The sequence below is a fragment of the Taudactylus pleione genome, unplaced genomic scaffold, assembly GCF_031769625.1.
Source record: "Taudactylus pleione unplaced genomic scaffold, aTauple2 ptg000863l, whole genome shotgun sequence".
NCBI classification, from domain to species: domain Eukaryota; kingdom Metazoa; phylum Chordata; class Amphibia; order Anura; family Myobatrachidae; genus Taudactylus; species Taudactylus pleione.
Window position 1 is genome coordinate 73,732 of NW_028285265.1, and position 17,847 is coordinate 91,578.

The window sequence follows — 17,847 nt, forward strand, 5'->3', positions numbered from 1 at the left end:
CCTCCACGTGTTGTAGTGGGAGGGAGGCATGGTAATCCTGGTTGCCTCCTATGGGCCTTGGTGAGCTTGGTACGCAGATCTTCTATCAACGCTTTGCTGTATCATCTTCCTTGTGACCAGATCTTCTGTCTCAGGGCCCCGTGTTTCCATCCGAATCTGGCCCGTCGCGTTCTCCAGGTCGCTCACTTGTACTATGTTGTATGCCCGTACGTTCTCCTCTGTGAGACTTGATCACTGCTTGGGCGGATTTACTTTCGCTTGGGGTTCCGACTGGAATTTTTTTCCCAGAGGGTTCTCTCTCTTGTGTCCTCTCGCAGGTGGAGCCGACTTGTTCCTCCGCCTTTCTTCTTGGAAGTTGCCAGTTTCCACACTTTGTTTTCTTTAGAGACAGTTTCCTCTGATGACTGACGTCCGAACTTTCCTTCAACTTTCCTTCCTCGGTAGGTGTTGTTCCTTGGACTTTGTCTTTGGTGCTTCGAGCTCTTTAGTCGTCGCCCTTTGAGCCCTTGGGCTCTGCAGACATTTGTTGGCTTACATGGATGACCGCTTTCCTGCTCCCGGCGAATGTTCTATGAGCGTTGTCCTGTCCCTCCCCTGGGGTTTTTTTTTTGGCTGGGACTAGGCTTTTCTTTGAATTTGCTTTGGCTACCTTTCTTCGGCAGTCCCTCGGTTACTCGTCACCAGGACTGTTTGGTTCTTGTGCTCAGGCACCTTTTTTTCTGCGAAGGAGTCCTCTTTGGATTGTGCTGGCCCTCCGGATCTATGTGGTTCGGATTTGGGTTTTCCATGGACAGACCTCCTTTAGTCATATACGAATTTCGTAAATGGGACTGGCTGGTTTCCACGTGGTACTTAGCAGCTCCGTTTCATTTTCCGTCACTCTTCCGCGATGACTGTCCTTTATGTTCCGTCTTTGCAGTTGGATATTTTTCACCCGATTGTACTTCTTGGGTGGCTCGCCAGATGTGCCCCAGCTGAGCAGCTTCGTAGAGAGACCCTATGGTCCTCTGCCCATGCTTTATTCCGGTTCTGTTCATTTGACACCTTCGCTGCTGCGGACTTGGCTTTTGGCTGAAGGGGTTCTCAGCTCAGCTCCGGCGCATCCCCTCCCGTAATGGGATACTTTGGGACCTCCCATGGTCTAAGCCTGTGTCCCCTATGGATTTTGTAGAAGAAAAGGAGACTTATGTCTTACCTGGTAAAGTCCTTTTCCTCGAACTGAACTCCATAGGGGACACAGGCCGCCCACCCTAACGCACCAGGCTGTCATGGATTTTTACTCTGTTCCAGTCTTCCTTTACCGTTCCAGGGTGTTGGACCAGTATGTGTAGGTCGGTCTACCTTCTGCTCTTCCTCATTCCTGCCTTAGGCTATTGCTTATTGATGTAATAGGGAGCACTCACTACTCACAGACCCTAATATAACCCACCTTAGGCTATTGCTTATTGATGTAATAGGGAGCACTCCCTACTCTGTCCCTGATATAACCCACCTTAGGCTATTGCTTATTGATGTAATAGGGAGCACTCACTACTCACAGACCCTAATATAACCCACCTTAGGCTATTGCTTATTGATGTAATAGGGAGCACTCCCTACTCTCAGTCCCTGATATAACCCACCTTAGGCTATTGCTTATTGATGTAATAGGGAGCACTCCCTACTCACAGGCCCTGATATAACCCACCTTAGGCTATTGCTTATTGATGTAATAGGGAGCACTCACTACTCACAGACCCTAATATAACCCACCTTAGGCTATTGCTTATTGATGTAATAGGGAGCACTCCCTACTCACAGTCACTGATATAACCCACCTTAGGCTATTGCTTATTGATGCAATAGGGAGCACTCCCTACTCACAGGCCCTGATATAACCCACCTTAGGCTATTGCTTATTGATGTAATAAGGAGCACTCCCTACTCTCAGTCCCTGATATAACCCACCTTAGGCTATTGCTTATTGATGCAATAGGGAGCACTCCCTACTCACAGGCCCTGATATAACCCACCTTAGGCTATTGCTTATTGATGTAATAGGGAGCACTCCCTACTCACAGACCCTGATATAACCCACCTTAGGCTATTGCTTATTGATGTAATAGGGAGCACTCCCTACTCTCAGTCCCTGATATAACACACCTTAGGCTATTGCTTATTGATGTAATAGGGAGCACTCACTACTCACAGGCCCTGATATAACCCACCTTAGGCTATTGCTTATTGATGTAATAGAGAGCACTCCCTACTCTGTCCCTGATATAACCCACCTTAGGCTATTGCTTATTGATGTAATAGAGAGCACTCCCTACTCTGTCCCTGATATAACACACCTTAGGCTATTGCTTATTGATGTAATAGGGAGCACTCCCTACTCTCAGTCCCTGATATAACACACCTTAGGCTATTGCTTATTGATGTAATAGGGAGCACTCCCTACTCTCAGTCCCTGATATAACACACCTTAGGCTATTGCTTATTGATGTAATAGGGAGCACTCACTACTCACAGGCCCTGATATAACCCACCTTAGGCTATTGCTTATTGATGTAATAGAGAGCACTCCCTACTCTGTCCCTGATATAACCCACCTTAGGCTATTGCTTATTGATGTAATAGAGAGCACTCCCTACTCTCAGTCCCTGATATAACACACCTTAGGCTATTGCTTATTGATGTAATAGGGAGCACTCACTACTCTCAGTCACTGATATAACCCACCTTAGAGAAACCCTCTCTCTTCTCCTGCCTGATATTGGTTACAGAGAGGAGACCTCAGTCTTTGCACTGGAGAAGATATGGAAAGTATAATATGTGTAACGCAGCGCCCCAGCCCTCATCCTCTCTCCCCCCCTGTGTGTGCCCAGGTCTCTGAAGATCGCCTCGCAGATTTCCATGGACTACTGGTGGACGAGAAATGTGACTCTGCGCAAGACGGATGAGGTGAGGGCGACATCGGACCTGTTATCAATAGGCTGTTGTCACTTTATCGTGCTGTGACCGGAGAATTATGTGACCAATAATATCCGACAATTCTATGGTCACATTATATCATATACACATTACAGCATGTCATTCCCAGCTTCCTCCAGCCAGCCGGAGGGTAAACATTCATTCACTGGGAGTGGTGACCCACCTGTAATACACAGCAGGGGGCCCCTCCGTTCTGTAATACACAGCAGGTGGCCCCTCCGTTCTGTAATACACAGCAGGGGGCCCCTCCGTTCTGTAATACACAGCAGGAGGCCCCTCTGTTCTGTAATACACAGCAGCGGGCCCCTCTGTTCTGTAATACACAGCAGGGGGCCCCTCCGTTCTGTAATACACAGCAGGAGGCCCCTCTGTTCTGTAATACACAGCAGCGGGCCCCTCTGTTCCTAATACCGTTCTGGTAACATGGGTAATGAGTCTGCACCAGTTGTAAAATTTATTTTTCTAATATATATCAAGATATAGGGCCAAATGTAATAGGGTGAGAGTTTAGAAAATGTAATAAAGTCACAGAACATGGAAACTCAGCCAATGTAATACAGTCACAGAACATGGAATTGCAGCCAATGTAATACAGTCACAGCACATGGAATATCAGACAATGTAATACAGTCACAGAACATGGAATTGCAGCCAATGTAATACAGTCACAGAACATGGACACTCAGCCAATGTAATACAGTCACAGAACATGGACACTCAGCCAATGTAATACAGTCACAGAACATGGAATATCAGACAATGTAATACAGTCACAGAACAGGGAATTGCAGCCAATGTAATAGTCACAGAACATGGACACTCAGCCAATGTAATACAGTCACAGAACATGGAAACTCAGCCAATGTAATACAGTCACAGAACATGGAGACTCAGCCAATGTAATACAGTCACAGAACATGGACACTCAGCCTATGTAATACAGTCACAGAACAGGGAATTGCAGCCAATGTAATAGTCACAGAACATGGACACTCAGCCAATGTAATACAGTCACAGAACATGGACACTCAGCCTATGTAATACAGTCACAGAACAGGGAATTGCAGCCAATGTAATACAGTCACAGAACATGGACACTCAGCCTATGTAATAATGTAACAGAACATGGAAACTCAGCCAATGTAATACAGTCACAGGACATGTACACTCAGCCAATGTAATACAGTCACAGAACAGGGAAACTCAGCCAATGTAATACAGTCACAGAACATGGAAACTCAGCCAATGTAATACAGTCACAGAACATGGACACTCAGCCAATGTAATACGGTCACAGAACAGGGAAACTCAGCCAATGTAATACAGTCACAGAACATGGAAACTCAGCCAATGTAATACAGTCACAGAACAGGGAAACTCAGCCAATGTAATACAGTCACAGAACATGGAAACTCAGCCAATGTAATACAGTCACAGAACATGGACACTCAGCCAATGTAATACGGTCACAGAACAGGGAAACTCAGCCAATGTAATACAGTCACAGAACATGGACACTCAGCCAATGTAATACAGTCACAGAACATGGAAACTCAGCCAATGTAATACAGTCACAGAACATGGAAACTCAGCCAATGTAATACAGTCACAGAACATGGAAACTCAGCCAATGTAATACAGTCACAGAACATGGAAACTCAGTCTATGTCATACAGTCACAGAACATGGAGACTCAGCCAATGTAATACAGTCACAGAACATGGAAACTCAGCCAATGTAATACAGTCACAGAACAGGGAAACTCAGCCAATGTAATAATGTCACAGAACATGGACACTCAGCCAATGTAATAATGTCACAGAACATGGACACTCAGCCAATGTAATACAGTCACAGAACAGGGAAACTCAGCCAATGTAATACAGTCACAGAACAGGGAAACTCAGCCAATGTAATACAGTCACAGAACAGAGGAAACTCAGCCAATGTAATACAGTCACAGAACATGATGGAATCTCAGCCAATGTAATACAGTCACAGAACAGGGAAACTCAGCCAATGTAATAATGTCACAGAACATGATGGAATCTCAGCCAATGTAATACAGTCACAGAACATGGACACTCAGCCAATGTAATAATGTCACAGAACATGGACACTCAGCCAATGTAATACAGTCACAGAACAGGGAAACTCAGCCAATGTAATACAGTCACAGAACAGGGAAACTCAGCCAATGTAATACAGTCACAGAACAGAGGAAACTCAGCCAATGTAATACAGTCACAGAACATGGAAACTCAGCCAATGTAATACAGTCACAAAACATGGAAACTCAGCCAATGTAATACAGTCACAGAACAGAGGAAACTCAGCCAATGTAATAATGTCACAGAACATGGAAACTCAGCCAATGTAATACAGTCACAGAACATGGAAACTCAGCCAATGTAATACAGTCACAGAACATGGAAACTCAGCCAATGTAATACAGTCACAGAACAGAGGAAACTCAGCCAATGTAATACAGTCACAGAACATGATGGAAACTCAGCCAATGTAAAACAGTCACAGAACAGAGGAAACTCAGCCAATGTAAAACAGTCACAGAACAGGGAAACTCAGCCAATGTAATACAGTCACAGAACATGGAAACTCAGCCAATGTAATACAGTCACAGAACAGGGAAACTCAGCCAATGTAATACAGTCACAGAACATGGAAACTCAGCCAATGTAATACAGTCACAGAACATGGAATCTCAGCCAATGTAATACAGTCACAGAACAGAGGAAGCTCAGCCAATGTAATACAGTCACAGAACAGAGGAAACTCAGCCAATGTAATACAGTCACAGAACAGAGGAAACTCAGCCAATGTAAAACAGTCACAGAACAGAGGAAACTCAGCCAATGTAATACAGTCACAGAACATGGAATCTCAGCCAATGTAATACAGTCACAGAACATGGAAACTCAGCCAATGTAATACAGTCACAGAACATGATGGAAACTCAGCCAATGTAATAATGTCACAGAACATGGAAACTCAGCCAATGTAATACAGTCACAGAACAGGGAAACTCAGCCAATGTAATACAGTCACAGAACATGGAGACTCAGCCAATGTAATACAGACACAGAACAGAGGAAACTCAGCCAATGTAATACAGTCACAGAACATGATGGAAACTCAGCCAATGTAATAATGTCACAGAACATGGAAACTCAGCCAATGTAATACAGTCACAGAACAGGGAAACTCAGCCAATGTAATACAGTCACAGAACAGAGGAAACTCAGCCAATGTAATACAGTTACAGAACATGGAAACTCAGCCAATGTAATAATGTCACAGAACATGGAAACTCAGCCAATGTAATACAGTCACAGAACATGGAAACTCAGACAATGTAATACAGTCACAGAACATGGAAACTCAGCCAATGTAATACAGTCACAGAACAGAGGAAACTCAGCCAATGTAATACAGTCACAGAACATGGAAACTCAGCCAATGTAATACAGTCACAGTACATGGAAACTCAGCCAATGTAATACAGTCACAGAACAGAGGAAACTCAGCCAATGTAATACAGTCACAGAACAGAGGAAACTCAGCCAATGTAATACAGTCACAGAACATGGAAACTCAGCCAATGTAATACAGTCACAGAACATGGAAACTCAGCCAATGTAATACAGTCACAGAACATGGACACTCAGCCAATGTAATACAGTCACAGAACATGGAAACTCAGCCAATGTAATACAGTCACAGAACATGGACACTCAGCCAATGTAATACAGTCACAGAACAGGGAAACTCAGCCAATGTAATACAGTCACAGAACAGGGAAACTCAGCCAATGTAATACAGTCACAGAACAGGGAAACTCAGCCAATGTAATACAGTCACAGAACAGAGGAAACTCAGCCAATGTAATACAGCCACAGAACATGGAATCTCAGCCAATGTAATACAGTCACAGAACATGGAGACTCAGCCAATGTAATACAGTCACAGAACAGGGAAACTCAGCCAATGTAATACAGTCACAGAACATGGAAACTCAGCCAATGTAATACAGTCACAGAACATGGAAACTCAGCCAATGTAATACAGTCACAGAACATGGAAACTCAGCCAATGTAATACAGTCACAGAACATGGAAACTCAGCCAATGTAATACAGTCACAGAACAGAGGAAACTCAGCCAATGTAATACAGTCACAGAACAGGGAAACTCAGCCAATGTAATACAGTCACAGAACAGGGAAACTCAGACAATGTAATACAGTCACAGAACAGAGGAAACTCAGCCAATGTAATACAGTCACAGAACATGGAAACTCAGCCAATATAATACAGTCACAGAACAGGGAGACTCAGCCAATGTAATACAGTCACAGAACATGGAAACTCAGCCAATGTAATACAGTCACAGAACATGGACACTCAGCCAATGTAATACAGTCACAGAACATGGAATCTCAGCCAATGTAATACAGTCACAGAACAGGGAAACTCAGCCAATGTAATACAGTCACAGAACATGGAAACTCAGCCAATGTAATACAGTCACAGAACAGAGGAAACTCAGCCAATGTAATACAGTCACAGAACAGGGAAACTCAGCCAATGTAATAATGTCACAGAACATGGACACTCAGCCAATGTAATACAGTCACAGAACATGGAAACTCAGCCAATGTAATACAGACACAGAACAGAGGAAACTCAGCCAATGTAATACAGTCACAGAACAGGGAAACTCAGCCAATGTAATACAGTCACAGAACAGAGGAAACTCAGCCAATGTAATACAGTCACAGAACATGGAAACTCAGCCAATGTAATACAGTCACAGAACATGGACACTCAGCCAATGTAATAATGTCACAGAACATGGACACTCAGCCAATGTAATACAGTCACAGAACAGGGAAACTCAGCCAATGTAATACAGTCACAGAACAGAGGAAACTCAGCCAATGTAATACAGTCACAGAACAGGGAAACTCAGCCAATGTAATACAGTCACAGAACATGGAAACTCAGCCAATGTAATACAGTCACAGAACATGGAAACTCAGCCAATGTAATACAGTCACAGAACATGGAATCTCAGCCAATGTAATACAGTCACAGAACAGGGAAACTCAGCCAATGTAATACAGTCACAGAACATGGAAACTCAGCCAATGTAATACAGTCACAGAACATGGAAACTCAGCCAATGTAATACAGTCACAGAACATGGAAACTCAGCCAATGTAATACAGTCACAGAACATGGAAACTCAGCCAATGTAATACAGTCACAGAACAGGGAAACTCAGCCAATGTAATACAGTCACAGAACAGAGGAAGCTCAGCCAATGTAATACAGTCACAGAACAGAGGAAACTCAGCCAATGTAATACAGTCACAGAACATGGAGACTCAGCCAATGTAATACAGTCACAGAACATGGAAACTCAGCCAATGTAATACAGTCACAGAACAGGGAGACTCAGCCAATGTAATACAGTCACAGAACATGGACACTCAGCCAATGTAATACAGTCACAGAACATGGACACTCAGCCAATGTAATACAGTCACAGAACATGGAAACTCAGCCAATGTAATACAGTCACAGAACATGGAAACTCAGCCAGTGTAATACAGTCACAGTACATGGAAACTCAGCCAATGTAATACAGTCACAGAACATGGAAACTCAGCCAATGTAATACAGTCACAGAACATGGAGACTCAGCCAATGTAATACAGTCACAGAACATGGAAACTCAGCCAATGTAATAATGTAACAGAACATGGAAACTCAGCCAATGTAATACAGTCACAGAACATGGAGACTCAGCCAATGTAATACAGTCACAGAACATGGAGACTCAGCCAATGTAATACAGTCACAGAACATGGAAACTCAGCCAATGTAATACAGTCACAGAACATGGAAACTCAGCCAATGTAATACAGTCACAGAACAGAGGAAACTCAGCCAATGTAATACAGTCACAGAACATGGAAAGTCTGCCAATGTAATACAGTCACAGAACAGGGAAACTCAGCCAATGTAATACAGTCACAGAACATGGAAAGTCTGCCAATGTAATACAGTCACAGAACAGAGGAATCTCAGCCAATGTAATACAGTCACAGTACATGGAAACTCAGCCAATGTAATACAGTCACAGAACATGATGGAAACTCAGCCAATGTAATACAGTCACAGAACATGGAGACTCAGCCAATGTAATACAGTCACAGAACATGGAGACTCAGCCAATGTAATACAGTCACAGAACAGGGAAACTCAGCCAATGTAATACAGTCACAGAACATGGACACTCAGCCAATGTAATACAGTCACAGAATATGATGGACACTCAGCCAATGTAATACAGTCACAGAACATGGAAACTCAGCCAATGTAATACAGTCACAGAACATGGAAACTCAGCCAATGTAATACAGTCACAGAACAGAGGAAACTCAGCCAATGTAATACAGTCACAGAACATGGAATCTCAGCCAATGTAATACAGTCACAGAACATGGAAACTCAGCCAATGTAATACAGTCACAGAACATGATGGAAACTCAGACAATGTAATACAGTCACAGAACATGGAAACTCAGCCAATGTAATACAGTCACAGAACATGGAAACTCAGCCAATGTAATACAGTCACAGTACATGGACACTCAGCCAATGTAATACAGTCACAGAACATGGAAACTCAGCCAATGTAATATAGTCACAGAACAGGGAAACTCAGCCAATGTAATACAGTCACAGAACATGGAAACTCAGCCAATGTAATATAGTCACAGAACAGGGAAACTCAGCCAATGTAATACAGTCACAGAACATGGAGACTCAGCCAATGTAATACAGTCACAGAACATGGACACTCAGCCAATGTAATACAGTCACAGAACATGGAAACTCAGCCAATGTAATACAGTCACAGAACATGGAATCTCAGCCAATGTAATACAGTCACAGAACAGGGAAACTCAGCCAATGTAATACAGTCACAGAACAGAGGAAACTCAGCCAATGTAATACAGTCACAGAACATGGAAACTCAGCCAATGTAATACAGTCACAGAACAGAGGAAACTCAGCCAATGTAATACAGTCACAGAACATGGAGACTCAGCCAATGTAATACAGTCACAGAACATGATGGAAACTCAGCCAATGTAATACAGTCACAGAACATGATGGAAACTCAGCCAATGTAATACAGTCACAGAACAGGGAATTGCAGCCAATGTAATAGTCACAGAACATGGAAACTCAGCCAATGTAATACAGTCACAGAACATGGACACTCAGCCAATGTAATACAGTCACAGAACATGGACACTCAGCCAATGTAATACAGTCACAGAACATGGAAACTCAGGCAATGTAATACAGTCACAGAACATGGAGACTCAGCCAATGTAATACAGTCACAGAACATGGAGACTCAGCCAATGTAATACAGTCACAGAACAGGGAAACTCAGCCAATGTAATACAGTCACAGAACATGGACACTCAGGCAATGTAATACAGTCACAGAACATGGAAACTCAGCCAATGTAATACAGTCACAGAACATGGAAACTCAGCCAATGTAATACAGTCACAGAACAGAGGAAACTCAACCAATGTAATACAGTCACATAACATGGAAACTCAGCCAATGTAATACAGTCACAGTACAGGGAATCTCAGCCAATGTAATACAGTCACAGAACAGGGAATCTCAGCCAATGTAATACAGTCACAGAACATGGACACTCAGCCAATGTAATACAGTCACAGAACAGGGAATTGCAGCCAATGTAATACAGTCACAGAACAGAGGAAACTCAGCCAATGTAATACAGTCACAGAACATGGAAACTCAGCCAATGTAATACAGTCACAGAACATGGACACTCAGCCAATGTAATACAGTCACAGAACATGGAATATCAGCCAATGTAATACAGTCACAGAACATGGAGACTCAGCCAATGTAATACAGTCACAGAACATGGAGACTCAGCCAATGTAATACAGTCACAGAACAGGGAAACTCAGCCAATGTAATACAGTCACAGAACATGGAGACTCAGCCAATGTAATACAGTCACAGTACATGGAGACTCAGCCAATGTAATACAGTCACAGAACAGAGGAAACTCAGCCAATGTAATACAGTCACAGAACATGGAAACTCAGCCAATGTAATACAGTCACAGAACATGGAAACTCAGCCAATATAATACAGTCACAGAACATGGAAACTCAGCCAATGTAATACAGTCACAGAACATGGAAACTCAGCCAATGTAATACAGTCACAGAACAGGGAAACTCAGCCAATGTAATACAGTCACAGAACAGGGAAACTCAGCCAATGTAATACAGTCACAGAACATGGACACTCAGGCAATGTAATACAGTCACAGAACAGGGAAACTCAGCCAATGTAATACAGTCACAGAACATGGACACTCAGCCAATGTAATACAGTCACATAACATGGACACTCAGCCAATGTAATACAGTCACAGAACATGGAAACTCAGCCAATGTAATACAGTCACAGAACATGGAAACTCAGCCAATGTAATACAGTCACAGAACATGGAGACTCAGCCAATGTAATACAGTCACAGAACATGGAGACTCAGCCAATGTAATACAGTCACAGAACATGGAGACTCAGCCAATGTAATACAGTCACAGAACATGGAGACTCAGCCAATGTAATACAGTCACAGAACATGGAAACTCAGCCAATGTAATACAGTCACAGAACATGGACACTCAGCCAATGTAATACAGTCACAGAACATGGACACTCAGCCAATGTAATACAGTCACAGAACATGGACACTCAGACAATGTAATACAGTCACAGTACATGGAAACTCAGACAATGTAATACAGTCACAGAACAGGGAAACTCAGCCAATGTAATACAGTCACAGAACATGGACACTCAGCCAATGTAATACAGTCACAGAACAGGGAAACTCAGCCAATGTAATACAGTCACAGAACATGGACACTCAGCCAATGTAATACAGTCACATAACATGGACACTCAGCCAATGTAATACAGTCACAGAACATGGACACTCAGACAATGTAATACAGTCACAGTACATGGAAACTCAGACAATGTAATACAGTCACAGAACAGGGAAACTCAGCCAATGTAATACAGTCACAGAACATGGACACTCAGCCAATGTAATACAGTCACAGAACAGGGAAACTCAGCCAATGTAATACAGTCACAGAACATGGACACTCAGCCAATGTAATACAGTCACAGAACATGGACACTCAGACAATGTAATACAGTCACAGTACAGGGAATCTCAGCCAATGTAATACAGTCATAGAACAGGGAATCTCAGCCAATGTAATACAGTCACAGAACATGGAAACTCAGCCAATGTAATACAGTCACAGAACATGGACACTCAGCCAATGTAATACAGTCACAGAACATGGACACTCAGCCAATGTAATACAGTCACAGTACATGGAAACTCAGACAATATAATACAGTCACAGTACAGGGAATCTCAGCCAATGTAATACAGTCACAGAACATGGAAACTCAGCCAATGTAATACAGTCACAGAACATGGACACTCAGCCAATGTAATACAGTCACAGAACATGGACACTCAGCCAATGTAATACAGTCACAGAACATGGACACTCAGCCAATGTAATACAGTCACAGAACATGGACACTCAGACAATGTAATACAGTCACAGAACATGGAAACTCAGCCAATGTAATATAGTCACAGAACATGGACACTCAGACAATGTAATACAGTCACAGAACATGATGGAGACTCAGCCAATGTAATACAGTCACAGAACATGGACACTCAGCCAATGTAATACAGTCACAGAACATGATGGAGACTCAGCCAATGTAATACAGTCACAGAACAGGGAAACTCAGCCAATGTAATACAGTCACAGAACATGGAATCTCAGCCAATGTAGTACAGTCACAGATCATGGAAACTCAGCCAATGTAATACAGTCACAGAACATGGAAACTCAGCCAATGTAATACAGTCACAGAACATGGAAACTCAGCCAATGTAATACAGTCACAGAACATGGACACTCAGCCAATGTAATACAGTCACAGAACATGGAAACTCAGCCAATGTAATACAGTCACAGAACATGGACACTCAGCCAATGTAATACAGTCACAGAACAGGGAAACTCAGCCAATGTAATACAGTCACAGAACAGAGGAAACTCAGCCAATGTAATACAGTCACAGAACATGGAAACTCAGCCAATGTAATACAGTCACAGAACAGGGAAACTCAGCCAATGTAATACAGTCACAGTACATGGAGACTCAGCCAATGTAATACAGTCACAGAACATGGAATCTCAGCCAATGTAATACAGTCACAGAACATGGAAACTCAGCCAATGTAATACAGTCACAGAACATGGAGACTCAGCCAATGTAATACAGTCACAGAACATGGACACTCAGCCAATGTAATACAGTCACAGAACAGGGAAACTCAGCCAATGTAATACAGTCACAGAACATGGACACTCAGCCAATGTAATTCAGTCACAGAACATGGAAACTCAGCCAATGTAATACAGTCACAGAACAGGGAAACTCAGCCAATGTAATACAGTCACAGAACATGGACACTCAGCCAATGTAATACAGTCACAGAACATGGACACTCAGCCAATGTAATACAGTCACAGAACAGGGAAACTCAGCCAATGTAATACAGTCACAGAACATGGAATCTCAGCCAATGTAATACAGTCACAGAACAGGGAAACTCAGCCAATGTAATACAGTCACAGTACATGGAGACTCAGCCAATGTAATACAGACACAGAACATGGAAACTCAGCCAATGTAATACAGACACAGAACATGATGGAAACTCAGCCAATGTAATACAGTCACAGAACATGGACACTCAGCCAATGTAATACAGTCACAGAACATGATGGAAACTCAGCCAATGTAATACAGTCACAGAACATGATGGAAACTCAGCCAATGTAATACAGTCACAGAACATGGAAACTCAGCCAATGTAATACAGTCACAGAACATGATGGAAACTCAGCCAATGTAATACAGTCACAGAACATGATGGAAACTCAGCCAATGTAATACAGTCACAGAACATGGAAACTCCGCCAATGTAATACAGTCACAGAACAGGGAAACTCAGCCAATGTAATACAGTCACAGAACATGGAAACTCAGCCAATGTAATACAGTCACAGAACATGGAAACTCCGCCAATGTAATACAGTCACAGAACATGGAATCTCAGCCAATGTAATACAGTCACAGAACATGGAAACTCAGCCAATGTAATACAGTCACAGAACATGGACACTCAGCCAATGTAATACAGACACAGAACATGGACACTCAGCCAATGTAATACAGTCACAGAACATGGACACTCAGCCAATGTAATACAGTCACAGAACAGAGGAAACTCAGCCAATGTAATACAGTCACAGAACAGAGGAAACTCAGCCAATGTAATACAGTCACAGAACAGGGAAACTCAGCCAATGTAATACAGTCACAGAACATGGACACTCAGCCAATGTAATATAGTCACAGAACAGGGAAACTCAGCCAATGTAATACAGTCACAGAACATGATGGATACTCAGCCAGTGTAATACAGTCACAGAACATGATGGAAACTCAGCCAATGTAATACAGTCACAGAACATGATGGAAACTCAGCCAATGTAATACAGTCACAGAACATGGAAACTCCGCCAATGTAATACAGTTACAGAACAGGGAAACTCAGCCAATGTAATACAGTCACAGAACAGAGGAAGCTCAGCCAATGTAATACAGTCACAGAACATGGAAACTTAGCCAATGTAATACAGTCACAGAACATGGAAACTCAGCCAATGTAATACAGTCACAGAACATGGACACTCAGCCAATGTAATACAGTCACAGAACATGATGGAAACTCAGCCAATGTAATAATGTAACAGAACATGGAAACTCAGCCAATGTAATACAGTCACAGAACATGATGGAAACTCAGCCAATGTAATAATGTAACAGAACATGGAAACTCAGCCAATGTAATACAGTCACAGAACATGGAAACTCAGCCAATGTAATACAGTCACAGAACATGGAAACTCAGCCAATGTAATACAGTCACAGAACATGGAAACTCAGCCAATGTAATACAGTCACAGAACATGGAAACTCTCCCAATGTAATACAGTCACAGAACATGGAAACTCAGCCAATGTAATACAGTCACAGAACATGGAAACTCAGCCAATGTAATACAGTCACAGAACAGGGAAACTCAGCCAATGTAATACAGTCACAGAACAGGGAAACTCAGCCAATGTAATACAGTCACAGAACATGGAAACTCAGCCAATGTAATACAGTCACAGAACATGGACACTCAGCCAATGTAATACAGTCACAGAACATGGACACTCAGCCAATGTAATACAGTCACAGAACATGGAATCTCAGCCAATGTAATACAGTCACAGAACATGGAAACTCAGCCAATGTAATACAGTCACAGAACATGGACACTCAGCCAATGTAATACAGTCACAGAACATGGACACTCAGCCAATGTAATACAGTCACAGAACAGGGAAACTCAGCCAATGTAATACAGTCACAGAACATGGACACTCAGCCAATGTATTACAGTCACAGAACATGGACACTCAGCCAATGTAATACAGTCACAGAACATGGACACTCAGACAATGTAATACAGTCACAGAACATGATGGAAACTCAGCCAATGTAATACAGTCACAGAACATGGACACTCAGCCAATGTAATACAGACACAGAACATGGAGACTCAGCCAATGTAATACAGTCACAGAACAGGGAAACTCAGCCAATGTAATACAGTCACAGTACATGGAAACTCAGCCAATGTAATACAGTCACAGAACATGGACACTCAGCCAATGTAATACAGTCACAGAACATGGACACTCAGCCAATGTAATACAGTCACAGAACAGGGAAACTCAGCCAATGTAATACAGTCACAGAACATGGACACTCAGCCAATGTATTACAGTCACAGAACATGGACACTCAGCCAATGTAATACAGTCACAGAACATGGACACTCAGACAATGTAATACAGTCACAGAACATGATGGAAACTCAGCCAATGTAATACAGTCACAGAACATGGACACTCAGCCAATGTAATACAGTCACAGAACATGGAAACTCAGCCAATGTAATACAGTCACAGAACAGGGAAACTCAGCCAATGTAATACAGTCACAGAACAGGGAAACTCAGCCAATGTAATACAGTCACAGAACAGGGAAACTCAGCCAATGTAATACAGTCACAGAACATGATGGAAACTCAGCCAATGTAATACAGTCACAGAACATGGACACTCAGCCAATGTAATACAGTCACAGAACATGGAAACTCAGCCAATGTAATACAGTCACAGAACAGAGGAAACTCAGCCAATGTAATACAGACACAGAACAGAGGAAACTCAGCCAATGTAATACAGTCACAGAACATGATGGAAACTCAGCCAATGTAATACAGTCACAGAACAGAGGAAACTCAGCCAATGTAATACAGTCACAGAACAGAGGAAACTCAGCCAATGTAATACAGTCACAGAACATGATGGAAACTCAGCCAATGTAATACAGTCACAGAACATGGACACTCAGCCAATGTAATACAGTCACAGAACATGATGGAAACTCAGCCAATGTAATACAGTCACAGAACATGGACACTCAGCCAATGTAATACAGTCACAGAACATGGAAACTCAGCCAATGTAATACAGTCACAGAACATGATGGAAACTCAGCCAATGTAATACAGTCACAGAACATGGAAACTCAGCCAATGTAATACAGTCACAGAACATGGAAACTCAGCCAATGTAATACAGTCACAGTACATGGAGACTCAGCCAATGTAATACAGTCACAGAACATGGAATGTCAGCCAATGTAATACAGTCACAAAACATGATGGAAACTCAGCCAATGTAATACAGTCACAGAACATGGAAACTCAGCCAATGTAATACAGTCACAGAACATGGACACTCAGCCAATGTAATATAGTCACAGAACATGGAAACTCAGCCAATGTAATACAGTCACAGAACATGATGGAGACTCAGCCAATGTAATACAGTCACAGAACATGGACACTCAGCCAATGTAATACAGTCACAGAACATGGACACTCAGACAATGTAATACAGTCACAGAACATGGAAACTCAGCCAATGTAATATAGTCACAGAACATGGACACTCAGACAATGTAATACAGTCACAGAACATGATGGAGACTCAGCCAATGTAATACAGTCACAGAACATGGAAACTCAGCCAATGTAATACAGTCACAGAACATGGAATCTCAGCCAATGTAGTACAGTCACAGATCATGGAAACTCAGCCAATGTAATACAGTCACAGAACATGGAAACTCAGCCAATGTAATACAGTCACAGAACATGGAAACTCAGCCAATGTAATACAGTCACAGAACATGGACACTCAGCCAATGTAATAGTCACAGAACATGGAAACTCAGCCAATGTAATACAGTCACAGAACATGGACACTCAGCCAATGTAATACAGTCACAGAACAGGGAAACTCAGCCAATGTAATACAGTCACAGAACAGAGGAAACTCAGCCAATGTAATACAGTCACAGAACATGGAAACTCAGCCAATGTAATACAGTCACAGTACATGGAGACTCAGCCAATGTAATACAGTCACAGACCATGGAAACTCAGCCAATGTAATACAGTCACAGAACAT

General features: G+C 42.4%; 1 protein-coding gene across 1 annotated transcript in view; it reads left to right on the top strand.

The window, feature by feature from the left end:
- Window positions 1-17,847, top strand: part of ADCK5 (aarF domain containing kinase 5) — a 183,621-nt gene that overhangs the window by 58,977 nt on the left and 106,797 nt on the right. The window contains 1 exon segment of the mRNA XM_088458901.1: window positions 2,868-2,943. Coding sequence (XP_088315027.1) covers window positions 2,868-2,943 — 76 coding nt within the window.